General features: G+C 40.8%; 1 protein-coding gene across 3 annotated transcripts; it reads right to left on the bottom strand.

Moving 5' to 3' along the window:
* Positions 1-1,348: 1,348 nt before the first annotated feature.
* BCL10 (BCL10 immune signaling adaptor) lies at positions 1,349-21,669 on the bottom strand. 3 transcript variants are annotated; one of them, XM_084635759.1, is made up of 5 exons: positions 21,532-21,669; positions 15,954-15,993; positions 11,046-11,160; positions 6,064-6,352; positions 1,349-3,959 (listed from the first exon to the last, which is right to left on the bottom strand). In XM_084635759.1, the coding sequence occupies exons 3-5, from the start codon at positions 11,082-11,084 to the stop codon at positions 3,601-3,603; spliced, it is 687 nt and encodes a 228-aa protein (XP_084491885.1). In that variant the 5' UTR covers positions 11,085-11,160; positions 15,954-15,993; positions 21,532-21,669; the 3' UTR covers positions 1,349-3,600. The 3 variants fall into 3 exon arrangements, with proteins under 3 accessions (XP_084491885.1, XP_084491886.1, XP_084491884.1); XM_084635760.1 differs by lacking the exon at positions 11,046-11,160; XM_084635758.1 differs by lacking the exons at positions 11,046-11,160; positions 15,954-15,993 and having other exon boundaries at positions 21,532-21,667.
* Between the last annotated feature and the right edge of the window lie 621 nt (positions 21,670-22,290).

Raw genomic sequence — 22,290 nt, 5'->3', positions numbered from 1 at the left:
CCAAACCCCACTTTGCATTCAGCATTTATAATGGTGTTAAATATATAAAAAAAGTATTTTTAATTTATAAGGGGGGGTCGCACTCAGAGGCTTGCTGTGTGAAAGGGTCACCAGTACAAAAGTTTGAGAACCACTGCTTTAAAACATGCTAAACCGGTCACCTCCGTAGGAACTTAAGCTTTAACCCAACCACTTAGCCTGTGTTAAAATATACAATGCTTTCTCTACACTAAACTTTTCAAACATGTTCTAATATGTTGTTTGAAAAGTCATGTAAATAAGGCCAGTGCCGCCTTTTTAAAATTCTACCTAGCTAACACCCTTAACACCTAGTTTAACAATTACTATCACATTAGTTGAGGGAGATTAAACACCTAGGTTATATAACCACCTAACTCCACTGTAGAGATATTAAACTGTGTTTACCCTAATATTAAGGGGTGTATCAAAATCATTTTAGGTAATTGTTTTAAAAATAACATTATCCCTTGCTTAGACCCAAAAACTTGGGTCAGAAGCTCTCCAGCCTCCTACCTTTTCCAAGTTTTAGAGTAGCAGCCCTGTTAGTCTATATCCACAAAAAGAAAAGGAGTACTTGTGGTACCTTAGAGAATAACAAATTTATTTGAACGTAAGCTTTCTGATGAAGTGAGCTGTAGCTCACGAAAGCTTATGCTCAGATAAATTTGTTTGTCTCTAAGGTGCCACAAGTACTCCTTTTCTTTCTACCTTTTCCATTTTAAAGATGTGTGTTCTTCCCCAGGTGAGTATAATTCTACCTTAGCCAACAGGGTCTGGCTCAACACAGCACCTTCTATAGATCAGTCAGGAAACTTGAAGCAGCATGAAGCCTGATTTAAGTCCTTGTACTTACCCACCCTGTCCCTCCCCAAACACAACAGATGAGGGAAGATAGTTCTATCATTCTGCCAGTGGAAAGATGATCAGTGTGCATTTATTTTTTTTTAAAGCTCATGCTATTGGAGATTAGGTTAGAAATTACACATTGGAGTCTCTCCGACCTAGGAAGAGTTCCATGGAATGCTCAAGCCTCAAGGATGGGCACTCAAAAGAATCAGGAGTTGTGAAGTGGACAAGTTAGGGGAGTACTCCTCAACAAGCACACTTCTTCCTCAACAGTCTCCAGAGTTCAATGCCATGGAATTGTTGTAAATTACCGTATTACAATCATCTATATCTATAGCCTCAGTTTGAGCAGCTCAGACCAGAGATGTTTTGTTTTAATGACAGAAGCCACAAAGAAAGGTAATGCGGAGGGTGTGGAGGAGAGACGCAAGCAATTATGCAAAAAAAAATTATTTCAACAGTTTGTGATATTAAGTTTGTTTAAAAAATGCATAGGTTTCAAGCATTTGGTAATATTACACACATTCATTACAGATCTCAGGTTAATACAATGGAGCAATTACTGCACATGTAGAGTTTGTGGTACACATTCACTACAGACATTTGGTAGTTATCTAGCAAATCTCTAACATTCACATTATGAACCCATGTACATTGTATATTTCTGGTTTACATAGGATCAGCCCCTCCTTCTCCAGCATTCACCCAATTTTTGCGGATCTCCTGTAACCACAGAACCCTATCCCATGAGAGATTAAGTACATCATATCAATTGCTTAACCATTCAATTCTCAATGGGCCTGCTCTTGCTCCCAAAGAAGTTTTAGCATTAGTTTGAGTGGAAGGCGAACTGGGTGCATTGACTGCAAGGCTCTCAGCAATTCTCAGGCTCAGATCCAGATAGAGTAAATTAGCCTAATTTCTATAATCACTTCCAACAGGATAGCAAAATAAATTACAATAGATACCTGCAGAGTTCATAAAAAATGGTTGGGAATGTTCAAAATGTAGGGGTGTTAAGACACTTAGCTTGATTTTTAAGAGTTCTGAGACCTACAACTCCAAGCTGTAGTCAATATATTTGTAGGTAATCCGCTCTTTTGAAAATCAGGCTCAGTGTGCTTTAGATGGATGGATACCTGAAAACAGTGATTGGTGTCATATACTGATAAAAGCAGCCCATATTTTTGTCATATGTAAGTTATCTCATTCTTATACTAAAGTTGTTTCTACATGATATTCCAATTAAACTTGACAGTTTATTTGAACTGAGTTAACATCCAAGGACTAGTCAGACATGAACAAATAGCTATAGGACACTTTTGTTGATTACTTTTCAAATGGGACCAGCCTCCTTTTGGCTGATGTCACCCAGGAACAACATAAGGCAGCTCTCCTCTGAAGTCGAGGCTGAGCATATAGCCTCTGCAGGAGAATTAGCATTAGAAATGGAATCCGGGTGTGACAGACTAGAATATTTGTTATCCTACTGTAGCAGTCAGTGTCAGAATTATACATTTTAAATAAAATCCAGTCTACCTCTTGATAAACAGAAAATGTAACTTCAGAAAAATACTCTGCTGTGTTAAGATAACTGTACATAATCCTGAGTAATACAGTTTTTAAATTAGTCATTTTGCACTTCTACACTTAATCTTCTAAAATTCAATCTTACAAAGTGAGGATCAGAATGAGAAGGAAAGTATGAAAGGATTAAACATATTGTACTATGTCAGGAGATGAGAACTTTTCCCATGTTAAAACAGTTAAAACTTGGTTTAGATTCTAAATCACTTCGAATGTAAACTTGTTACTGTAGGGTGTAAAAATTAAGTATCTGCAGTGCAATATTTACTTGAGTACTTCAGTTAAAGACATCCTCCTACTAGGGCCACCCATTAAATACTGCACCTTTTGCTCCTTACAGAAGCATGCCCTTACTTAAATAAAGGCATTTTATAAATAAGCTACTGAGCAACTCCCTTACTGGGATCTGAACAACTGACATTCCTTTCCACTATTAATATAAATTTAAATTAAAACAAATGCATCTCAAACCAGTGATATTTAAAAACAGTATGTGAAAATGCATTTATCATATATGAATTCTAATCAGTGTAGTATCTGCCTTTCATGTTTGGATGAAAGTAGAGCACAAGGTTCAGAAAATTAGCATATTGAGAATTATTTGACAATAAGCATTTAAAAAAAATGCATGGCTACAAAGCCAAATTCTGCCCTCCCAATGGAGTGGTGTGTGCATAAATTTGAGGGAAGAATTTACCCTATACCACATAAAAGATAGTTTGGCAAACTTTTAGAAGTAGTACAAATGTATAAGTTCTGAGAAAGTCCTTTTAAAGTGTTCTCTTTTGTTATAAGCCATTTCCCCTCTACTTGCTAAAAATATCAAAATCTTACCGTTGGAGGATAAACATTTGTTCCATTGATTGCAACAATTTAACAAATGACATTAACATGAAATCCTTTAATTTAAAAAAAAACACACACCCCCCAAACAAGGTACAGCACTAGTGGCATCTAAAGATATAGAATCCATTGATTACGATTTTTAAAACAAAATTTTTTTTTTTTTGGCAACTCATATAGGCTATTTCCCCCTATTTGTGATTTAACAGTTTGGAAACATTCTGTATGCCGCCTGCAAAGATATGCAAAAGTCTCACAACACCCCCCCTTTAAGTGAACAGACAGGAAAAAGAGTCATTGAAGTCATTGTGGTAGAAGAGAACGTGATCTTAAAGGCAGAAAACGATTGTCACTTGAACTGGTACTGGCTTCTTGTTGTTCAGACTGCAGTTCTGGTGGAAGAGGGGGTGCTCCAGGATCCCCAGGTCCTGGAAGCGCGGTTGAGAAGACTGCGTTTTCTGTGCTTCCCATCTCCACAATTGGTAAATTCATTGAACGAAGAGATGAAGCAGACACAAAAGCAGCTGTACTAAACTGTTCTTCTGGTTGATTATGGGTAGATTCTTTTACTTTTTCATAGTAATTGGATTCATCAGAATATGACCTAGAAAGATTATTTGTTCCTCCATACACTGAAGTCATACAGCTGCTGCAGCTCAGACCTAAACAAAACCAGACTGGATGTTATTACAATATTCTACGTAGCTAGGCAGTTTCTCCCTCAAATTACTTCAATGGCATTTATTAAAATGTTCTAAAAGCCATCAAACTAGAGCATAGGTACTTAAATTTTATCAGTGTGGATCACTAGTCTTGTAGACCACCTCTCCAGTCAACTTCAGTCTCATCTGACATCCCACCATTCCAGTGTGAATTTAGTACTTGGCATATATACACATGTACATTTAGTAAGTCAAATTTGTTAATCTTTCACAAAAACTAATTGTCCTTTTCGTCTTCCCATTTTGTTCCCATCTATCTTCTCCAATATCCCTAGCCCCACCTCTTTCCTCTCAGGAATCCTGTCCTCTCTCTCATGTCCTGAAATTTATGAAAATGGCAAGTCTGAGATTTTTTTTTTAACAGCACAAAAGCTGCAGAAACTGAATCCCTTCTACCTTCTCTTTCCTTTTATTACTACTTTAACCAATGGAAGTAATTTTGGAACTGCTAACATTAGGCTCCTAAATCCATATTTAACTACTTAAAGTGGCCAGATTTTCACAAATGCAGAGAATCACAAATTCCAGCGCAGTCAGCAGGAGCTGCAGGTGCCAAGGCCTTGTGAGAACTAAGCTGCTTATATTTATATTTGACCAAATATGGATTTAGAAGCCTTAGTCTAGGCCAGTAGTTCTCAACTGTGGTCCACCGTTTGTTCAGGGAAAGCCCCTTGCGCGCCGGGCTGGTTTGTTTACCTGCCGCGTCTGCAGGTTCGGCCGATCGTGGCTACCACTGGCCCTGGTTCGCCACCCCAGGCCAATGGGGGCTGCGGGAAGGGTGGCCAGCACATCCCTTGGCCCACGCCGCTTTCTGCAGTGCCCATTTGCCTGGAGTGATGGACCACGGCCACTGGGAGCCGCGATCGGCCTAACCTGCGGACGCGGTAGGTAAACAAACCAGCCCGGTGCGCAAGGGGCTTTCCCTGAACAAGTGGTAGGCCACAGTTGAGAACCACTGGTCTAGGCATTCAGGTTTGAAAATTTTGGCCTGCATGATTTACACAGAGCTCCTTGTAGGAGACCAATGACTATCTGTCACTATCAACTTGAATGTGTTTTTATGGATCAGTAAAGACAGAGTACCTCTTGAAAAGGATACGCTGTCCTTGAGATAAGTAAGGCTTCAGTTTCAAGTTAGTCTGGCAGGAGAACACAGGCCAAAAATTCTCTTTACCCCAAACTCAAAAACAAAGAAATTTTTTCAACTTATTCTTCAGCTAGCAGTTCTATGGATCTAATTCACTGGGAACAGGGCCTTATTTTTGTAAGTAAAATCAGGCAAAACAGGAAAGATGTAAACCCTAGAGAGAAGAATCTGGTAAGGTTTACTTTCGTCTAGGTTTCATCTTTTCCTCAACTTATATTTCTTAGAACCAATTGCTGGATTTTCTTAGAGCTATGATTACAATGTAATTTCAACTTTGAATACACTCTATGACATCAAGTCATGATTCAATTTCCTGTGTGTCAACATAAAAAATCCTTGTCTGTGCATGCTAGGCTGAGGCAGCAGCACATATGTGCATACCTACATAAGGTTTTGGGGTTTATCGCTTTGTTTAATGTTGACACACAAAGTGACTGTTTAGTTTCCCAATACAGGCTCATTTTATGTTAAGGCACATAGTAAGTTTTAAAAAAAAGCATTCCAAGAGAACGCCCATCAGCAAAGCTGATCAAGCTCCAATTCTGCAATATAATCTCATAGGAAGCAAAATTTGACAGATTTAGACCAAGATGCAAAAATACTTTGTGTACATCATAACAAATCATGATCATTAGTTTTTGTGATTTATTAAGCATCACTGTAGTTAGCATGGTAAAAAAAACATAGGAAGACATGGTACTTGTCCTTAGGGGCTTAAATCCAAGTCTAATGTCATTTGTTTGTCTTGCAAGAAATTTCTTCAAAGGTGATATCCCTATTGCCAAAGGAATTCTGAAGCTAAAATCTACAGTAAGACATGTTTTTTGGTTTACGTACTTTTACAGAGTCCTTTGAGATAAACATCTACTTTGCCATTTAACGATTTAAACGTCTCACCTTTGAGAGCTTCAAGTTTTTCATTTTTGACTTTCAACACTACATCAGTTATCCTTTCTAACAGGAAGTTCTGTGTTCTTTCTCGTCTAATAGATTCAATCAAAGTATCTAGTCCCTTTGGATTTTCTGCTAAGTAGTCCAATAACTTCCCAGTTTTCTTCCTACTTGAGGGTCGACAAGATATTTCTTCAGCGTCCTCTCTAGTGAGTATTTTCTTTGAACGCAGGTAATCAAAGTGTCTCTCAGCTATAATTTTGTCACACAAATAGGGACGCATCCTTTCTAAAGCCTAAAAAAAACAAACAAAAAAAAAAACATTGTCATTAGCTGATTTTCAGTGTGGCTAGGAAGATATATTGGAACACATTTCAAATTCAGATGTCAATACTGGATTATAAACCTACATTTCTGAATTAGAAACCCCACTGCCATGTTACCCAACAGCCAGAGATCCATTCTCCGTGTGTCTGTACAATGTATTTATAACTTTTTTTGAAAAAGTATCACCTGGTGAAATCTCTCTCTTAGGTAAACAGCCTTCCATTAAATAAGGCCCAGAGGAAATTAATATTTAAAATATATTTATTTCGCATAGTTGTAAGAGTCATAGAGTCATAGAATATCAGGGTTGGAAGGGACCTCAGGAGGTCATCTAGTCCAACCCCCTGCTCAAAGCAGGGCCAATCTCCAGTTTTTGCCCCAGATCCCTAAATGGCCCCTTCAAGGATTGAACTCACAACCCTGGGTTTAGCAGGCCAATGCTCAAACCGCTGAGCTATCCGAGTCTGGTTTAACTGTGCAGTATAGCAAGAATTACTGATGGTTAGCCTTTGGATTTATTAACTCATGCCTGATTAAGACAGATATTAGTGTGTTTAAACACTACATACTAAATATTAGTCCATGAATTGCTGGAAAAATGGCTAAATATTGTTAATTTCTAGCAACACCATTATAACGTCAGTGATTCATCATTTCAACAGGAAATGGCTGCTTCTGATGAAGTGATGCATATTGCTAGAGGGAGAATTGCTATTAAGAGATTCGGTCCAACATCCTGTTTCATTCAAAGAAAAAAACTGAAAGGAAGGAGAGGGAGAATACAGATAACCTCAATTTTACACACACACACACAAAGAAACAAGTGGTGCATTTTAAAAGGAAAAAATGCCAAAGGTAAGGTTGTGTGACATCTTAATTCTGCTCTCATGCATATTCCTTATGGTAGGGTCATTTTCAATTATATGATCACCTTATTGTCACATAATTTGTTCCCCATTTATTGTACCAGTTGGACAGCTCTCCATGCATGATGAAGGTCTGCAACATCACCCATCCTGTGCACAGAGGACCCAGTTCTACTCAGTTACACTGATGAAAATTCAGGGTAATTTCACTATTGTAATAATTTACTCCAGATTTACCCTGTTACAGTTGCAGAATGATGCATGATCCCTGCACAATACAATTATGTCTCACTTTGTTTCCTGTATGCTCTCCGACCTGTGTCCTGAATGAAGCAGGGTTCCTGCTGTAACAGTGGGAACGTACTGAGCATTTAAACATTTGCCCAATGCCTTAATATATGACTGGTTGGGCAACTATTTGATTTGCTTAAAATTTAAAGAGAAAAAAAAAGCAACACAGGGTGATTTATCAATTTGAGTCAACTTAGTGCTCACATGTTCAATAGCCAGCTATTGTTGCTTAAGGCATTAGCATATTGATGCACCCACCAAAAATGATTTTTCATCTTTCCTTGTGTTAATTTTTAACAGACTAATTTCTTTGGGGCAGGGATATGTATTTCATATCCATAAAGTGGCAAGCACAGCTATAATGCTATAGAGACAGTTCCAGGATCTACTGTATCTCTGGCAAGTAGACTAAAAGTGACAAACTAGAGAGCATATTATTTTACTATTTTAAGCACTTTTGAAAATTAAAAGGAAAAATGAATTATATACAAGTCTAATAAAATCTTATTTACATATTCTTTACCGTAAACATTAAACCGACATAAGGAACGCTTCAGACAGTAATGAAATATAGCCCCATCTGGTATGAAAACTAAAGTGGGTCCAGTTCTTCTATATAAAAGATACTATAAAATAATTATTGTATTTAATGTATGTGTATATGCCACTGTTCTCTATTGGACTGTGTATGTATCAGACCTAGTCAAGTAGGTACTAGCACCCTCTAAAGGAGAGGTAGAAAGCTGCTCTTTTAGGGTATATCTAGACTAGAATAAAAAGGATTTTAAAAAACACATTACCTAACACATTTTAAAACCCCAAAATAAAACTTCCCTTATGTACACCGGTTCACTGATCAAATTGAACCCTAGACTTCAACTTGACTATCTAACACCGATAGCTAACTCTTTCTAAAAACTCACCTTTTATCCTAGTTTAGATATGCCCTTGGTTCATTAGGTGGATGAATGCATTTTATGGAGCCAAATCGTGAGTACAGTTCCTAATGTGACATAACAGCTGGCTAATGACCAGAGCTGATGACTACATGACCTTTTTTTAATTTCACATCACCGCATGACCATTTAGTGGGAGATCTAGTACAGTGGTTCTGAGCCAAGGATACATGTACCCCTAGGGGTACGCAGAGGCCTTCCAGGGTGGTACATCAACTCATCTAGATATTTGCCGAGTTTTACAACATGCTACATATAAAGCACTAGTGAAATCGGTACAAACTAAAATTTCATGCAATTACTTGTTTATACTGCTTTATACACTTCATAGTGAAATGTAAGTACAATATTTTATATTCCAAATGATGTTATAATTATACAGTAAAAATGAGAAAGTAAGCAATTTTTAAGTATAGTGTGCTGTGACACTTTTGTATTTTGTGTCAGATTTTGTAAGCAAATAGTTTAAGTGAGGTGTAACTTGGGGGTATGCAAATCAGACCCCTGAAAAGGGTACAGTAGTCTGGAAAGGTTGAGAGACACAGCTCTCGTACAGGTCAACTACTGGTGGTCTCAGTTTGCTCAGATATGGCAGTATAAAAGCTGGTAGCCACTCGTGCTTTGTCTACTCTAGATCGCCAGTTGTTGCTACCACTTGGAAAGTGTCAAAGAAATTTGTAAGAAAAAGCAGGGTGGATAAAAATCAATGCATTTTTAAAAAAAATAATCAAAACAGAATTTTTTTTATTTAAAATCGGATTTTTTTGATAAAATGCTTTTTGAGGAAAACACATATTTAAAGATAGTTTAATTAAGATACATTATAGCTCAGATATCTCTTTATTGAATAGGGATTATAAATTCTAATTCTATAGTATGAGATAGTATATTCATGTAATGCAGGGGTGGGCAAACTTTTTGGCCTGAGGGCCACATCTGGGTATGGAAACTGTATGGCGGACCATGAATGCTCACGAAATGGGGGTCGCAGTGCGGGAGGGCTTCGGCTAGGGGTGCAGGTTCTGGGATGGGTCTGGGATTGAGGGTGCAGGAGGGTGCTCAGGGCTGGGACCGATGGGTTCAGAGGGTGGGAGTGGGATCAGGGCTGGGGCAGGAGGTTGGGACGCAGGCTCTGGGCAGCACATACCTCAAGCAGCTCCCAGAAGCAGCGACACGTCCTCCCTCTGGCTCCTATGCAGAGGTGCGGCCAGGAGGCTCTGTGCACTGCCCCATCCACAGGCACTGCCCCTGCAACTCCCATTGGCCATGGTTGCTGGGTAATGGGAGCTGCGGAGGAAGTGTGCAGAGCCCCCTGGCTGCCCCATGCATAGGAGGTGGACGGGGACGTGCTGCTGCTTCCAGGAGCTGCATGGAGCCCTGGCATGCACAGAGTGGGTCAAGCCCTGGACCCCGCTCCCTGGCTAGAGCTCGAGGGCCGGATTAAAATGTCTGAAGGGCTGGGTGTGGCCCCCAGGCCATAGTTTGCCCACCTCTAATGTAACATTTAAGAAAAGTTTGTAAATGAGTTCCAATAGTTCATGGATTAGGAACCCAATCTTATGTGGTTCCAGGGGCTTCTGTATAGATTATTTAGGTTAATCTTTCTATCTACCCAATGGGACGGAGTGCTCAGTCTAGAAGATACCATCAGAGATGCTTAGTTTTGCAGTTCTCAAACTGTGGATTTGTCTCTCCAGAGAGACCATGCTTGTTAACAGCAAAAATGTTTTAAAATAAGTAAATATATAGAGGTGAGAAATAACAGACCTCAATCCTATTGTCCCTCAATCCATTACCTCTCTCTAAAAGTGAAAAGTTTCAAAAAGTTCAATGAATAGAAGATTGTTGGGGGTGGAATAGATCTGGACAAGGAGAAGTAGTCTGGTGATGAAGGGAGGGACAGGCAGCAGAAACAAAAGTGAAACTGTTTGAGCAGCATATTCCAGAAGTCTTGAGGTCTTTCTGAGTGTAGCCTTCATTGATTTGAGATCAACCATATCATTCTCTCACTAGAAGGGAAAACCTGTAATGGCAGCAGACTGTAAAAGAGACCCAGTTTGGGAATATTTTAATGAAGCTCTTCTACATGTGGGTAAGAGGCATGTGTGCAAAATGCAAACAGTGCAACAAAGAAATGCAAGGCCTGGTTGCCCGAATGAAACATCATGAGACATGTTCCTTCTCAGGAGGAAGCTGGGTTGAAGATGATGAAAGGAACAGGTCTGAACATGCAGGATCTTCAGGTTGGTAAACTTTTTTATTTCATACTTCTTTCTTAAGGACTGCCTGTCTTCCTTCTGAACTATGCTTGAATTCTCATGTTTGAGCAAAAAATATAGTTGTTACTCTATGGTACTATCATTTTAGATGCAGTTGTGATAAAAAAATAAATAACTGAAACAGGCAGATCTTCCTTTTACAATTTAACCTTTAAAGTAGTACTGAGTGTCAGTGAATGCAATGAGTAATACTAAATGAGCAGTATGGTAATAATAATTAAATAACTGCATCGACTTATTTTGTTTAGGAGAATCCATCCTCAACATACTGGATTCTGAAGACTATCCACTTTCAAGATCACCATCATTTTCTATAGTTTCAGAGTTATTTGCCAATGATAGTGTTTCAGTCACATCATGTACGTCATGGCCACAGTATATTACCTGTAGCAAAAAGAAAAAAAATCTCCATCATCCAGAAACAACCAGAGATAAGCTTGTAATAAAAACCAGCAGATTACAGAGAGGTAATTGATGAAAAAATTGCCCAGTTTGTTTATGCAGCAAACTCTCCTTTCCGTATGATTGAGAACCCACACTTCATTAACATGGTTCAGTCATTAAGATCAGGATACAGATCACCCCCCAAAGCAGATGTCACAGGCAAATTGCTGGATAAAGTGTATGAAAGAGAAATTGAGCAGTGTGCAAAAGGTCTAGAGCAGAGGTGGGAAAATTATTGCCTGCGGGCCACATCCAGCTACAACATAAACATCTAGCCATCATCCCTCCATAATGCAAACTATAATAAACTTCAGAGCTAAGTTTTTTATTTATTACAAGAAATATATATGTTTGCTGATGATGTTTTAAAGAAAGTCACAGCAGTGAACTGGTGGAAGTCACTTAAGCACTTGGATTCAGAGACTGTTGAAGTGATAATCTCACTTAACAGCAGTAGCTTCTTCTGCCAGTGTAGAAAGAATATTTTCTTCCTTTGGACTATTTCATTCCAAACTGAGAAATCGTTTGGGACCTGAAAAAGCAGGAAAGCTTGTTTTTTCCTTTTCCAGATTATGAACAAACAGGAAAATGAAGGTGAAGACGACTGAGTTAGCTGCAGAAGCCAATATTTTAAGTTTCTCATGTTGACCTGGCTGACATAGTCAATTTAATTTTTGGTTTTTTGAAACAAATATTTCATTTAACTATTTTAGTTAAAAACAATTTGAACAAAAACAAACCTAATTTTAAAAAATTTGAATGTTTAAATAAATTCAAAAATTCATTTGCTTGTTTTGTTAAAATATTGTATTTGCTCTGTTGGAAAAAAATCCAGAATATATAACATTGTTTTAGTTAAATAAAACAATTTAAATGTCTGTCTGGTGGTATTCTCCTAATACAGCATGGCAAGAAAATCCTCCAAATATTAATGATTAACCTTTTAAATTGGAAATAGTTCACCTCCCAATGACTTCATAAATATCTGCTTCAATTACCTTCGGTAAATGAAATAACCAAACAATCATTCATTTTCTGATATAGTTGTAAAACTAATCTGAAAAGTTTTCAAAATAAATCACTTAAAAATGTATAGTGTGTACCTTCTAAAAATGAAACCTACATCTCCGAGTTGTGAAGAGTATGCAGTAAGGTTATAACAATCAACAAGAATGTAGAAATCTATGATTAAATAGTCTTCCTGACTAGTGATTAAATCAGGATTTAAATCAACTGATTTAAATCAAATCCACCCTGAGAAAAAGCATAACAGACCACAGTATGCTTACATGTGGCAATTGATCACAGCTTTATAAAAGCTTACTGTTGCTAAAACAGCACAGAGCGTAGTTATATGAGATAGTGTCTGGGATAGCATTATATAGAGAGCCCTACCAAACTCAGTCCATTTTGGTCAATTTCACGGTCGCATTATTTTTAAAATCATGAATTTCATGATTTCAGCTATTTAAATCTGAAATTTCATGGTGTTATTTTAGGGGTCCTTACCCAAAAAAGTGTTATAGGCAGTGTTCCCTCTAATTTTTCCCACACATGTGCAGAATGAATTTTGTTATGTGCACCAATATGGAGGTGATGTGTGGTGCTAAATCGGATGCTGCGCGGCCAGCTTACAGGGAACTTAGGTTATGTGGGGGTCGCAAGGTTATTGTAGGGGAGGTTGTGATATTGCTACCCTTACTTCTGCACTGCTGCTGGGCCCTCAGTCAGCAGCTGCCATTCTCTGGCCGTCCGGCTCTGAAGGCAGCAGCACAGAAGTAAGGGTGGCAAGGTATGGTATTGCCACCCTTAATTCTGTGCTGCTGCTGGTGGTGTGCTGCCTTCAGAGCTGAACACCCAGCCAACAGCTGTCGCTCTCTGGCCACCCTGCTAGGAAAGCAGCACAGAAGGGTGGCAATACTGTGACCCCCTAAAATAAGCTTCTGACCCCGCTGCATCTCCCTTTTGGGTCAGGATTCCCAATTTGAGAAACGCTGGTCTCCCCTGTGAAATCTGTACAGCATAGGGTAAAAAAAAAAAAATCACACAAAAGACCAGATTTCACGGTCTGTGACTCATTTTTCATGGTGTGAATTTGGTAGGGTGCTAATTATATACATAATAAAGCGTATAAGCAGATACGCTGATAACTTTAATGCATCTGTTCTTTAATAAGTGCTGTGTTTAACTTTGTCAGTCAGTCATCAAGACTGAGATAAAAAAAACTGTACCAAAAAGGACAATAAGTGGGCTATTGCTTGAATAAAGAAAAAGTGGTTTTAGTAATGTTATTTTCTAACATATTGATAACTGTGACGTAATGTAATGGATTTTACACTGAGAAGAATTGTAGATGTGGAAGAATCCTGCTGTCTCAAAAAACAAGAATGCTGTCACAGAACAGTAGTACCAAGTGAGCACAGAGGAGCCTGAGGCACAGGTTTACTCTAAAAAGTGACTAAACAAATTTAACATCTGTCGGATTTTTTTTTTTTAAAACTTGCAAACTGTAGCCCCTCCCCCCCCAACTCACACAGGGCTCTAATGGTCATGCTAGGTTCTTTTATAACTGGAATGAGTGCATGAAATTAAGAGTTCTGCAAACCGATTTACATCTACTGTGACACCTGTGGAACCCTGTCATCAGCAACACCCATTCAAAGCCACCTATAGCTAATGGTATTATATGGGGACACAATATAATAAGACAATGCAATTTGCACAGAATGGCTCGCAGAACCTAGCACTATGATACATGAGATGGAAATAACCCAGTTTGACTGTTTGTCTAGTGAGTTTGTGGATGTGGCAGTTACAAAAAATAAATTTTTACCTGCAAACTTTACCTGCAAAAGTTTAACACAGAGGTTAGGGAGGAAGTATGAAACCTCCACAAGGCCATTTTACAAAGCCACTTTTTAGATTATAACCCTTCTTACTGTACAGATAAACTGCATTGCTGTCAGATGTTGAGCAGATTGGCAGACAATATTTTCATAGAAGATTTTACATTTATTATCTCACTTTAAATACTGCTTATTTCTCTATAGGTATAAAACCATGCCTGATATATAATGTGCTTTTTAAAAAAGTGAATCGTTCTGAACCAAAAGAACCCCACATTTCTTACATATAATTATTTGTATATATCCATTGTGTATGTGATATAAGCCCTCTTTCATAGAAAGTTCATGGAATGTATTTTAAAATATATTGTTTTGGGGAAACTAAAAATGAAAACATTCTAATTTGGAGAATTTTCTAATCCTCCATTCCCTCAAGTACCAGTCCCATTTCTGACACGTGTCTCAGTCTCTCATTTCACCACTGGTTTTTAAACCAACCACCATTCGTCCTTCAAAAGCAAGGACAAATTCACTAAGCTGTACTGTGCTTTTACTCCTCCTCAGAACACCTTCTCAGCTGTACTTTCAGAAGTAGAGTGAAAATGCCCTGGGAAAGAGTTAGGGAGAAACTAAGGCACACTAGACCAGAGGTTCTCAAACTGTGGTCCGCGCTCCATTCAGGTGGTCTGTGGATATTTTCTTCTAAGATGCGTGCCTGGGTGGCCGCACACAACAGACTGAAGGCCACATGGCTCCACTAATTACGTGCCTGGACCCTGGAGAAAATGCATATGTAAGGTGAGGTGGTGGCCAGGGGAGGGAGTAAGGGGTAGGTGGGATGGCACAGTTGGGTGAGAAAGGGGTGGGGGGGGGGGAGAGACGGGACTTTGGGACATGCAGGGCTGAGGCGGGCAGAGAAAGAGGTGACTTTCCCCAGCTCCAAGACTGCGGCTGCTGGAGAGAGAGACAGCCCTCCTTCCCAGCCTCAGCTCTGTGGCAGGGGAGAGACCCCACTCCTTCCCAGCTCAGGGGCTGCATTGCCGGGAGATAGAGGGCACATCCATCGCATTAGAAAGATAAGACTACTGATATTTTAATATGAGTTGTGTGCTTTTATCTGTAGAACAAAAATATGTTAATTATTAAGTTTTTTTATATAGCGCTTTTATCTAAAGCACTTTACAATAGTTAGCTAACAGTACAAACAACATTTGGAAAAATCATTAAGTGGTCCACGGAGACCCTCAGCAATTTTCAAGTGGTCCGTGGAAAAAAAAGTTTGAGAACCACTGCACTAGACCATGAGGGGAATTTGGAGTAGAACAGGGATTTGAAGAGACAGAAGGGAACAAAAGATATTTGCTAAAAGTTAGAGACTTTCTTACAAAAGGAATTCAGTTTCCATTGATAGCAGTGGTGCTGGCAGCAATATTCTGGTTAACAGCACATGAACTGGGTCCTGTTTGAAGGACTTTAAAAAAAATTGAGCCTCAGGCTCTCACAAGTGAGACAGGCTAGACAAGTGAATGGCCTAGTTTAGGACAGCCTGCTGAAAAGAAGGCAGCCAACATTTTTTGATGATGCTAAAAACACTAAGAGAACTCTTGATTAACAGGCATTGGGGGAGGACCTTCTTCAAAAAAACAAAAAACTTGTAGCCTTGCTGGTAGCAAAGTATTAGCCCCTCTCATCAGCTTCCCTGAGGCGTAATAAAGGAATCAGGAAGAATCAGGTGTTACAAAGTTGTTCTCATGTTAACTAGGTAAGAAAAGGAACCATGCAGCTGAAAGAATTCATTGACAGGTGCATAATAATTCAGTACTAGATCAGAAGGAAGGAGTGTGTATAATTAAAATAAGTGTACAAGTACGCCAAGATATTATCTACCTTCATCTAGGTGCTTATATGGCCCCCATCAATGTAGTACCTGAAAGGGAAGAAAGTACAGGAAATAGAGCAACTAAGAATAGCACCGCACAAGAGACCACAGGAAAATCATAATTTTTTAATAAATATTCAGAAAAGTATCTTACATCATTTGCTTTCAACTTATTGGCAGATGCCCGCAGCTAGGGACAGCACAACAACAACACAAGGAACACCAATGCTACTAAAAATTTTTTTATTTTGGCAACATATATCCCATGAGATTTGTATACAATGGCAAGGAACGATATCATGTAAACTTTTATAGTAATGTTGAATGTGTATGCTGGAAAATTTACTTATAATTGTTCTAGATAATTCTAAGGTTTGGGGGTGGAAGGGAAATGCTAGGTGTCACAGTTTCAGGGCAACTGCATCTGTATTCCCCCTTCATAGTCCACCAAGGGCACCCACTTTAGACATTTCCCAGATGTCACTTCTCTTGGGTGGAATCCTGTGTCTCACTCTTTCCTGACTGGAGATCCTAAGGCTGCACAACTCCCTGCCTTACAATGTGATACTCCCACAAGCCAGACCGCCTACAAAGATCATTGCCAGAACTTTGCTTCCTCTCTGTGGGCTATGTCCTGTGTATTGCCCATGATAAGTTACCACACAGTCCTTCCAAGCAAACATATTTATTTTTAAGGTAAAAGCAGGACAGAGATAAAAACAATAAAAGAACCTACACACATGCTAAAAAGCTTGCCATCAGTCACCCTGTTTCCCACCATCTTCTCCCTTCCCCCCCAACTGCAATGTAGGGCTCCAGTAGATTTTAGTCTTTCAAAACCCACAACTGGGTTTTCCCTGTGGTTACAAATTCATCCCTCTTAGACCCAGAACTTGAACCCAAACTGGGCAGGTCAGCTGTTGCTTTATATAGGCCTTTGATCTTGGCCTTCTGTAACAAGTAATCAGCAGACAACACTCTTCTCAGGGCACACCATAACCAGCGTTGGGTAATCTGCATTAACCTCTCCCTAGAGATTCTCCAGGAAAACCACTTAACACTTATTGATCCAAAAGTCCAAAGTGTCTGCACACTTTGAATACAGTCTTTTGAACTCCCAAGTCTCACATCTGTCACATCTCTCCTGAGATGAGAGACTTGGGAGTTTCCAAGCCCACAATAATGCTAAACTTAATACAATAAAGTCATCCAAGGATACTGCAGGAAACTGCTATATCTGTCACACTAAAATTTCTCTTTTGAGGTAAAATTAATTGTGCCTTAAGAGGTATGCTGGCCATACTGAGAGTTTAGAATAAGAGGAAACTTTGGGACTGAGAAAAATGTCTTCCACGGAGTGGTTCATTGCTGTTCTTTTTCAGTCTTGAAAAGTTCCTGGCCTCCATGACTTCCTGTGGCAACGCTTTCCACAGCTTAATCACACATACTTTTTCCATGCTGTTTCCTCTTATTGATTTGAAATTCCCCACCTTTTAATTTAATTGAATGTTTCCTTGTTCTTGGGTTTTGAGACAAGGAGAATGGAAGCTCCCGATTTACCAAAAATTATTTTATGTACTTTTATCATGTCTCCTCTTATTAATCTCTCTTCTAAAAATAAACCATTCCAATCTTTTCAATCTCTCTTCTAATAAGTTTTTCCAGGCCTTTGATCAGTCTCAATGCTCTTCTCTAAACCCCATCCTGTTTTGTAATATCCTTTTTGAGGTTGGGTAACCAGCACTGCACACGCTATTCCAGGTGAGGCTGCACCACTGATTTATATAAAAGCATTATGTTTTCAGTATTATTGTCCATCCCTTTCCTTATGTATCCTAACATCTTGTTTGCTCAATGTGTAGCTGCAGTAAAAAAAGTGAAAATTTGAATGGAGCGGTCTAAAGGACAGTGAGAGGCAATGGCCATTTTGAATGAGAGGGAAAGAAAGAATCTAATGAGTGAGTCTTTCAAAAAAAAAAAAAAAAAAATCAGTGTAATTTGAGACATCAAATACCGAGACCATAAACATGTTTTTTGGATGGTTTCTCTAAAGGACAGAGTTAAAGTTGTTTGGGTGCCCCAACTATACATTTTCATACCTTAACATTTAGATTTCTTTTCAGTTTAATTTTAACTCTGAATTTCCTGGTTTAACATGTTTTTAGGATAATTTCAATATCCCTGCAATGTATTTTACCCCAAATTATTAAGTAATCTCAACCTTAACTTCATTTTAACAGTGTGTGTTTGGGAAGAAGTTAATATTTGAGACAGTCTGTTTTCTATAGTATTAAAACAAATGCATGAGAGAATATCAATAAATAATGATCTTATATGAGAACATAACATAAGAATGGCCATAGTGTCTGAGACCAGTGGTCCATCTAGCCCAGCATCCTGTCTTCCAACAGTGGTCAGTGCCAGATGCTTCTTATTTGTTAAACAGATTTGTTATACTGATTCATCCAGATGGATTTTAAAAAAAACAAACTTTAATAACTAATTATACTATAACTAATTATACTAATTCAATTTTCACATTCAAATGCAGCTGTGACATGCAGCAAATGTTGAACTGTTAAGAACATAAGAAAAACATAACAAAAACCACAGGGAAAAATGTAGGTAAACTGGCATTTGGCACCAAACTGGCACCAAAATTAACATTCTTGCTTCTAGGCAATTCTAGTGATCACAAGCAGTCTACACCTCCATTTTACAGCTCATCTACAAGAGCACCTCCCCAGGCCTGTCATCAAACTGGGACGCTGGTTCACTACCGACTCAGAATAATGTATTTTACTGACTCACATTACTCCCTGCAGCCTATGTTTCTCTACAAGTCTCTGATCCAAGCACCTACCTGGCCCAACTCTGCTTAGTTTCTGAAGTGGCATACGTGCAGTTTTCCTTTTTGCAAAAACAATGTTATTAAATAAGCATAGCTGTCACAATAACAAATTTGAAAGATTAAGTATTACATTCAAATCAGAATATATTTATTGAAGATGAAGGAGGTTTTAGAATTTTAAATAACCAGATGTTAACTATCAAATTTATTATTCACTCTTGTGGTTCTTTAACAGCAAGCAAGAACATGAAAAACCATGTGCCACAAATTCTGACAAAGCACTTCAGGTAAATGACATAAGCAGTGAAAACAACTATTAAGAAACCAAAACCAAAGTCAAACAGACATGCTCCACTGAAATTAACAAAAAGCATCTAATGATGAAAGTGGGATAACAAACAACTACCAAAGAAAAATCAATCCAGTAAGTCTCAGAGATTCAGTAAAACAAATTTCAACAAGGAGCAGTAACACCAACATGCAGAATAGATGTTAGAAATCACTGTGTATGAAAACGGAAATAAATTAATGGGCAAGACCCCAATCACAAGTTACATCAGGTTTTGCCAAAAATCATTAATGAACCAGTAACTTCACTGTCCAAACTTACTTCTGTGCTTCATGAAGCAACCCAGTCTAGTAGCTGTTTTTGCAGTCTAGCCTAGAATTAGATTACATAGTACAGAAATGTATTTTTAATCCTGAAAAACTATCAAATCTTATCTTTGCTTGGGCCTAATTTTCTGAGTCTCACACAAAATTTCTCCTCTTGCTTTTAAAGTTTATGGCCAAATTGTCTTAATCTTGATGGAATGGAGATATCCAGCCTACTTTTCTCAACATCTCTGTACCCTGTAACATTGTTTGACGTACAATGCTATGTTGTACACCTCATATGATTCAAATATTACAACAAAATAAATGGTCTGGGTCCTCACATCTATTATACACTAGCATATCTTCCATCGTCTAGGGCTCTGATGCTGCGGACACACTCACATGCTTAACTTTATGCATGTGCGTATGTGTTTGCAGGATTGGCACACAAGTTATTTTCTCCCTCCCGCACTAATGTAACAGAGCTCTTAACTGTGACTCCTGTAACATTTATTTCTCTTCATTCATTTTAGAGACTGCTTTTTTCTTCCTGTTTTAGAGATGGCAGCTGTGAAGTGACCTGAACCCTGAAAGAGATTAAGCAGTGGTTTCCACCACCGCCTTTGACCTTCCCCATGCTGCTGGAATGGAGACACCAACCATCTATAAGTATATTAATGAAACATCCATAGCGTTGGAGAATAAGCAGTAAATAAATAATATTGCCTGCTGGAAGCTGATAGTTTTTGTTCAGCCAATGTACGTAGGTACCACAGGAACCAAAAATAAAGCTTAGAATATCAATATTTTGTTAATACCTTGTGTGTCTTTTCCACTAACTTTTTTATGCCTTGGAGTCACTTATGCTTCTGCTTTGACCTCATAAATATGCATTTTAGCACTCGGGACAAGCAAGCACATTTGCACCTCTTACCATACTTCTCCCTCCCCATTCAGGGGTAGCACTTAACTGTTCATTGATAGTGTGTGGGGGACCCAGTTTAAAGGTTCAGGGAGGGAGGAGGGCATGTGACCACCCCACAGAAGTTTTCAAACTGTGGAGTGTGCCCCACACCCCCCAGGGAGGAACACTGGGGGGGGGGATGAGTGGTGACACCAGGTGGCTTCGGCCAGCCATGCATGGCAGGGCTCAGGGAGGGTGCACCACCTCCACCCCCGACTCACCTCAGTGGGCCACCCAGCCTGTCTGGGGTTTGGGGGACACACAACAACAAAAAAATAAGGGGAGGGGGAACATAACCCTGTGTACACCCACCCCATGCACCACTTGTGGCCCCATTTTTCTACCCCTTCAACTTTGCGCCCTGGAGGGCTGCCCCACTCACCCTGGTTAAGGCCCTGGGTCAAAATAATGTAAGATCTGGGTTTCTGAAGTCAATTCCATTTTCCAGATATTGGATGATCAGGAGACCACCACACCTCATGTTATTTTGACCCCACAAACATCAAGTTGAGACGTTAAAACAGTTAACAAAACAAAACACAAACAGGCATGCATTTGGCTCCATACTATACAATTTAAAAATAATGTCAGCCTTATTGCTTAAAGCTTTTTGGATCCTTCAAAATGAAGCCATGGAGTTTTGTTAAGCTTTCCACCACAAACAGCCTCAACCTGGTTGGCCTTTCATCCCTTCTACAGTGTAAATGTTAAACAAGAACAGAGCTGCAGGCTACATCCTGCCCGAAGGAACACTATTTCTTTCAGGGCCCCTACGTGTGTCCCGTGGCCAGGACAAGGGAGGGGAGAACCCAGCCCGCGGTCAGCGGCGCGCCCTCCGCCCGGATACAGACCGAAGGGGAACGCAGGGGGCGTGCCGTGGGCCCCGCGAGGAGGGGGCGGCACTTCCAGGGGGTCTCCGCTAGACACCGGCCAACCGAGCCAGCGGCCCCCAGGCCTCCCCCTCAGTCAGTGACAGCGCGCGCCTAGCCCCGCCCCAGCGGCTGCGGCGGGGGGGATTTCCCGGCGCGTGTCCCGGCCTCCCAGCGAAACGGGAAGGGCGGCTGCACGGGCTGTGCGTGCCGCTCCAGCCGGCCGGCGGCAGGGGACGAGGACCGCCCCGGTCTACCAGTATCCTCCTCCCCGCCCCGCGTGACCCCAGCTCAGCCTCACTTACTTCCTTCTTCACCTCCGCCATTTCATCCTCGGTGAGCGGCCGCGCGGCGAGCCCAGGCCCGGGCCCCTCCATGGCGGAAGCTCCGCGCCGCGGCTCCCAGCGCAAGAGTAACGACAGCGCTTCCGGCTCCGCAAGACCCCGCCCACCGCCGCCACAGCGCGCGCGCGCCGTGGGAAGCCCCGCCCACTCGCAGAACAGCCCCGCCCACCGGTGGCGCGCGCTGCCTGCGATCCAACGTACGCCTCAGGGCGCCCGCAGCCCGCAGACGGGGGAGACCTTGTCAGCAGCCTTTCGCCCCGCCCCCGAGCCCGGCCCTCTGCTTCCTCTCCCCGAGCCTGCCGTTCAGACAGCCCTGCGTGGCCTCGCTGTAGAACCGCCCCTCATCGGCGCCGCAGCCCGTAGCACGTGGCAAAGCCCTCTGCCCCTCCCCCCCGCATCCCCCCTCCCCCAGCAGCCCCCGGCTTGCCGCGCTTCTTCATCCCGCGCCGTGCACCGCGGGGCCCTGCCGCGGGGCCCTTGCGGGGCCGGGGAGCTACACGGCGCGGCTGGGCCGCGAGGCGTTTCGCGGCGACGCCTGGCTCGGTGAGAGTTTCCTTCTGCGGTCTCCATTTCCCCTTCTCGCCCGCCGTGCCTGGGCGGCGCCCGGGCCTGGGAGAGGGGAAGTAACGCCGCGAGGGGGGCCCTGCTCCGCTCCGTCCATTGCGGGCTCAGGCGGACAAGGCCCCTTCCTGGCCCGTGGCCTGGCAACTCCAGCGGCTG

The sequence above is a fragment of the Lepidochelys olivacea genome (assembly GCF_965140295.1).
Source record: "Lepidochelys olivacea isolate rLepOli2 genome assembly, chromosome: 8".
Lineage (NCBI taxonomy): Eukaryota > Metazoa > Chordata > Testudines > Cheloniidae > Lepidochelys > Lepidochelys olivacea.
The sequence above is the reverse complement of the archived record's forward strand: the minus strand, read 5'-3'. Positions and strand labels throughout refer to the sequence as shown.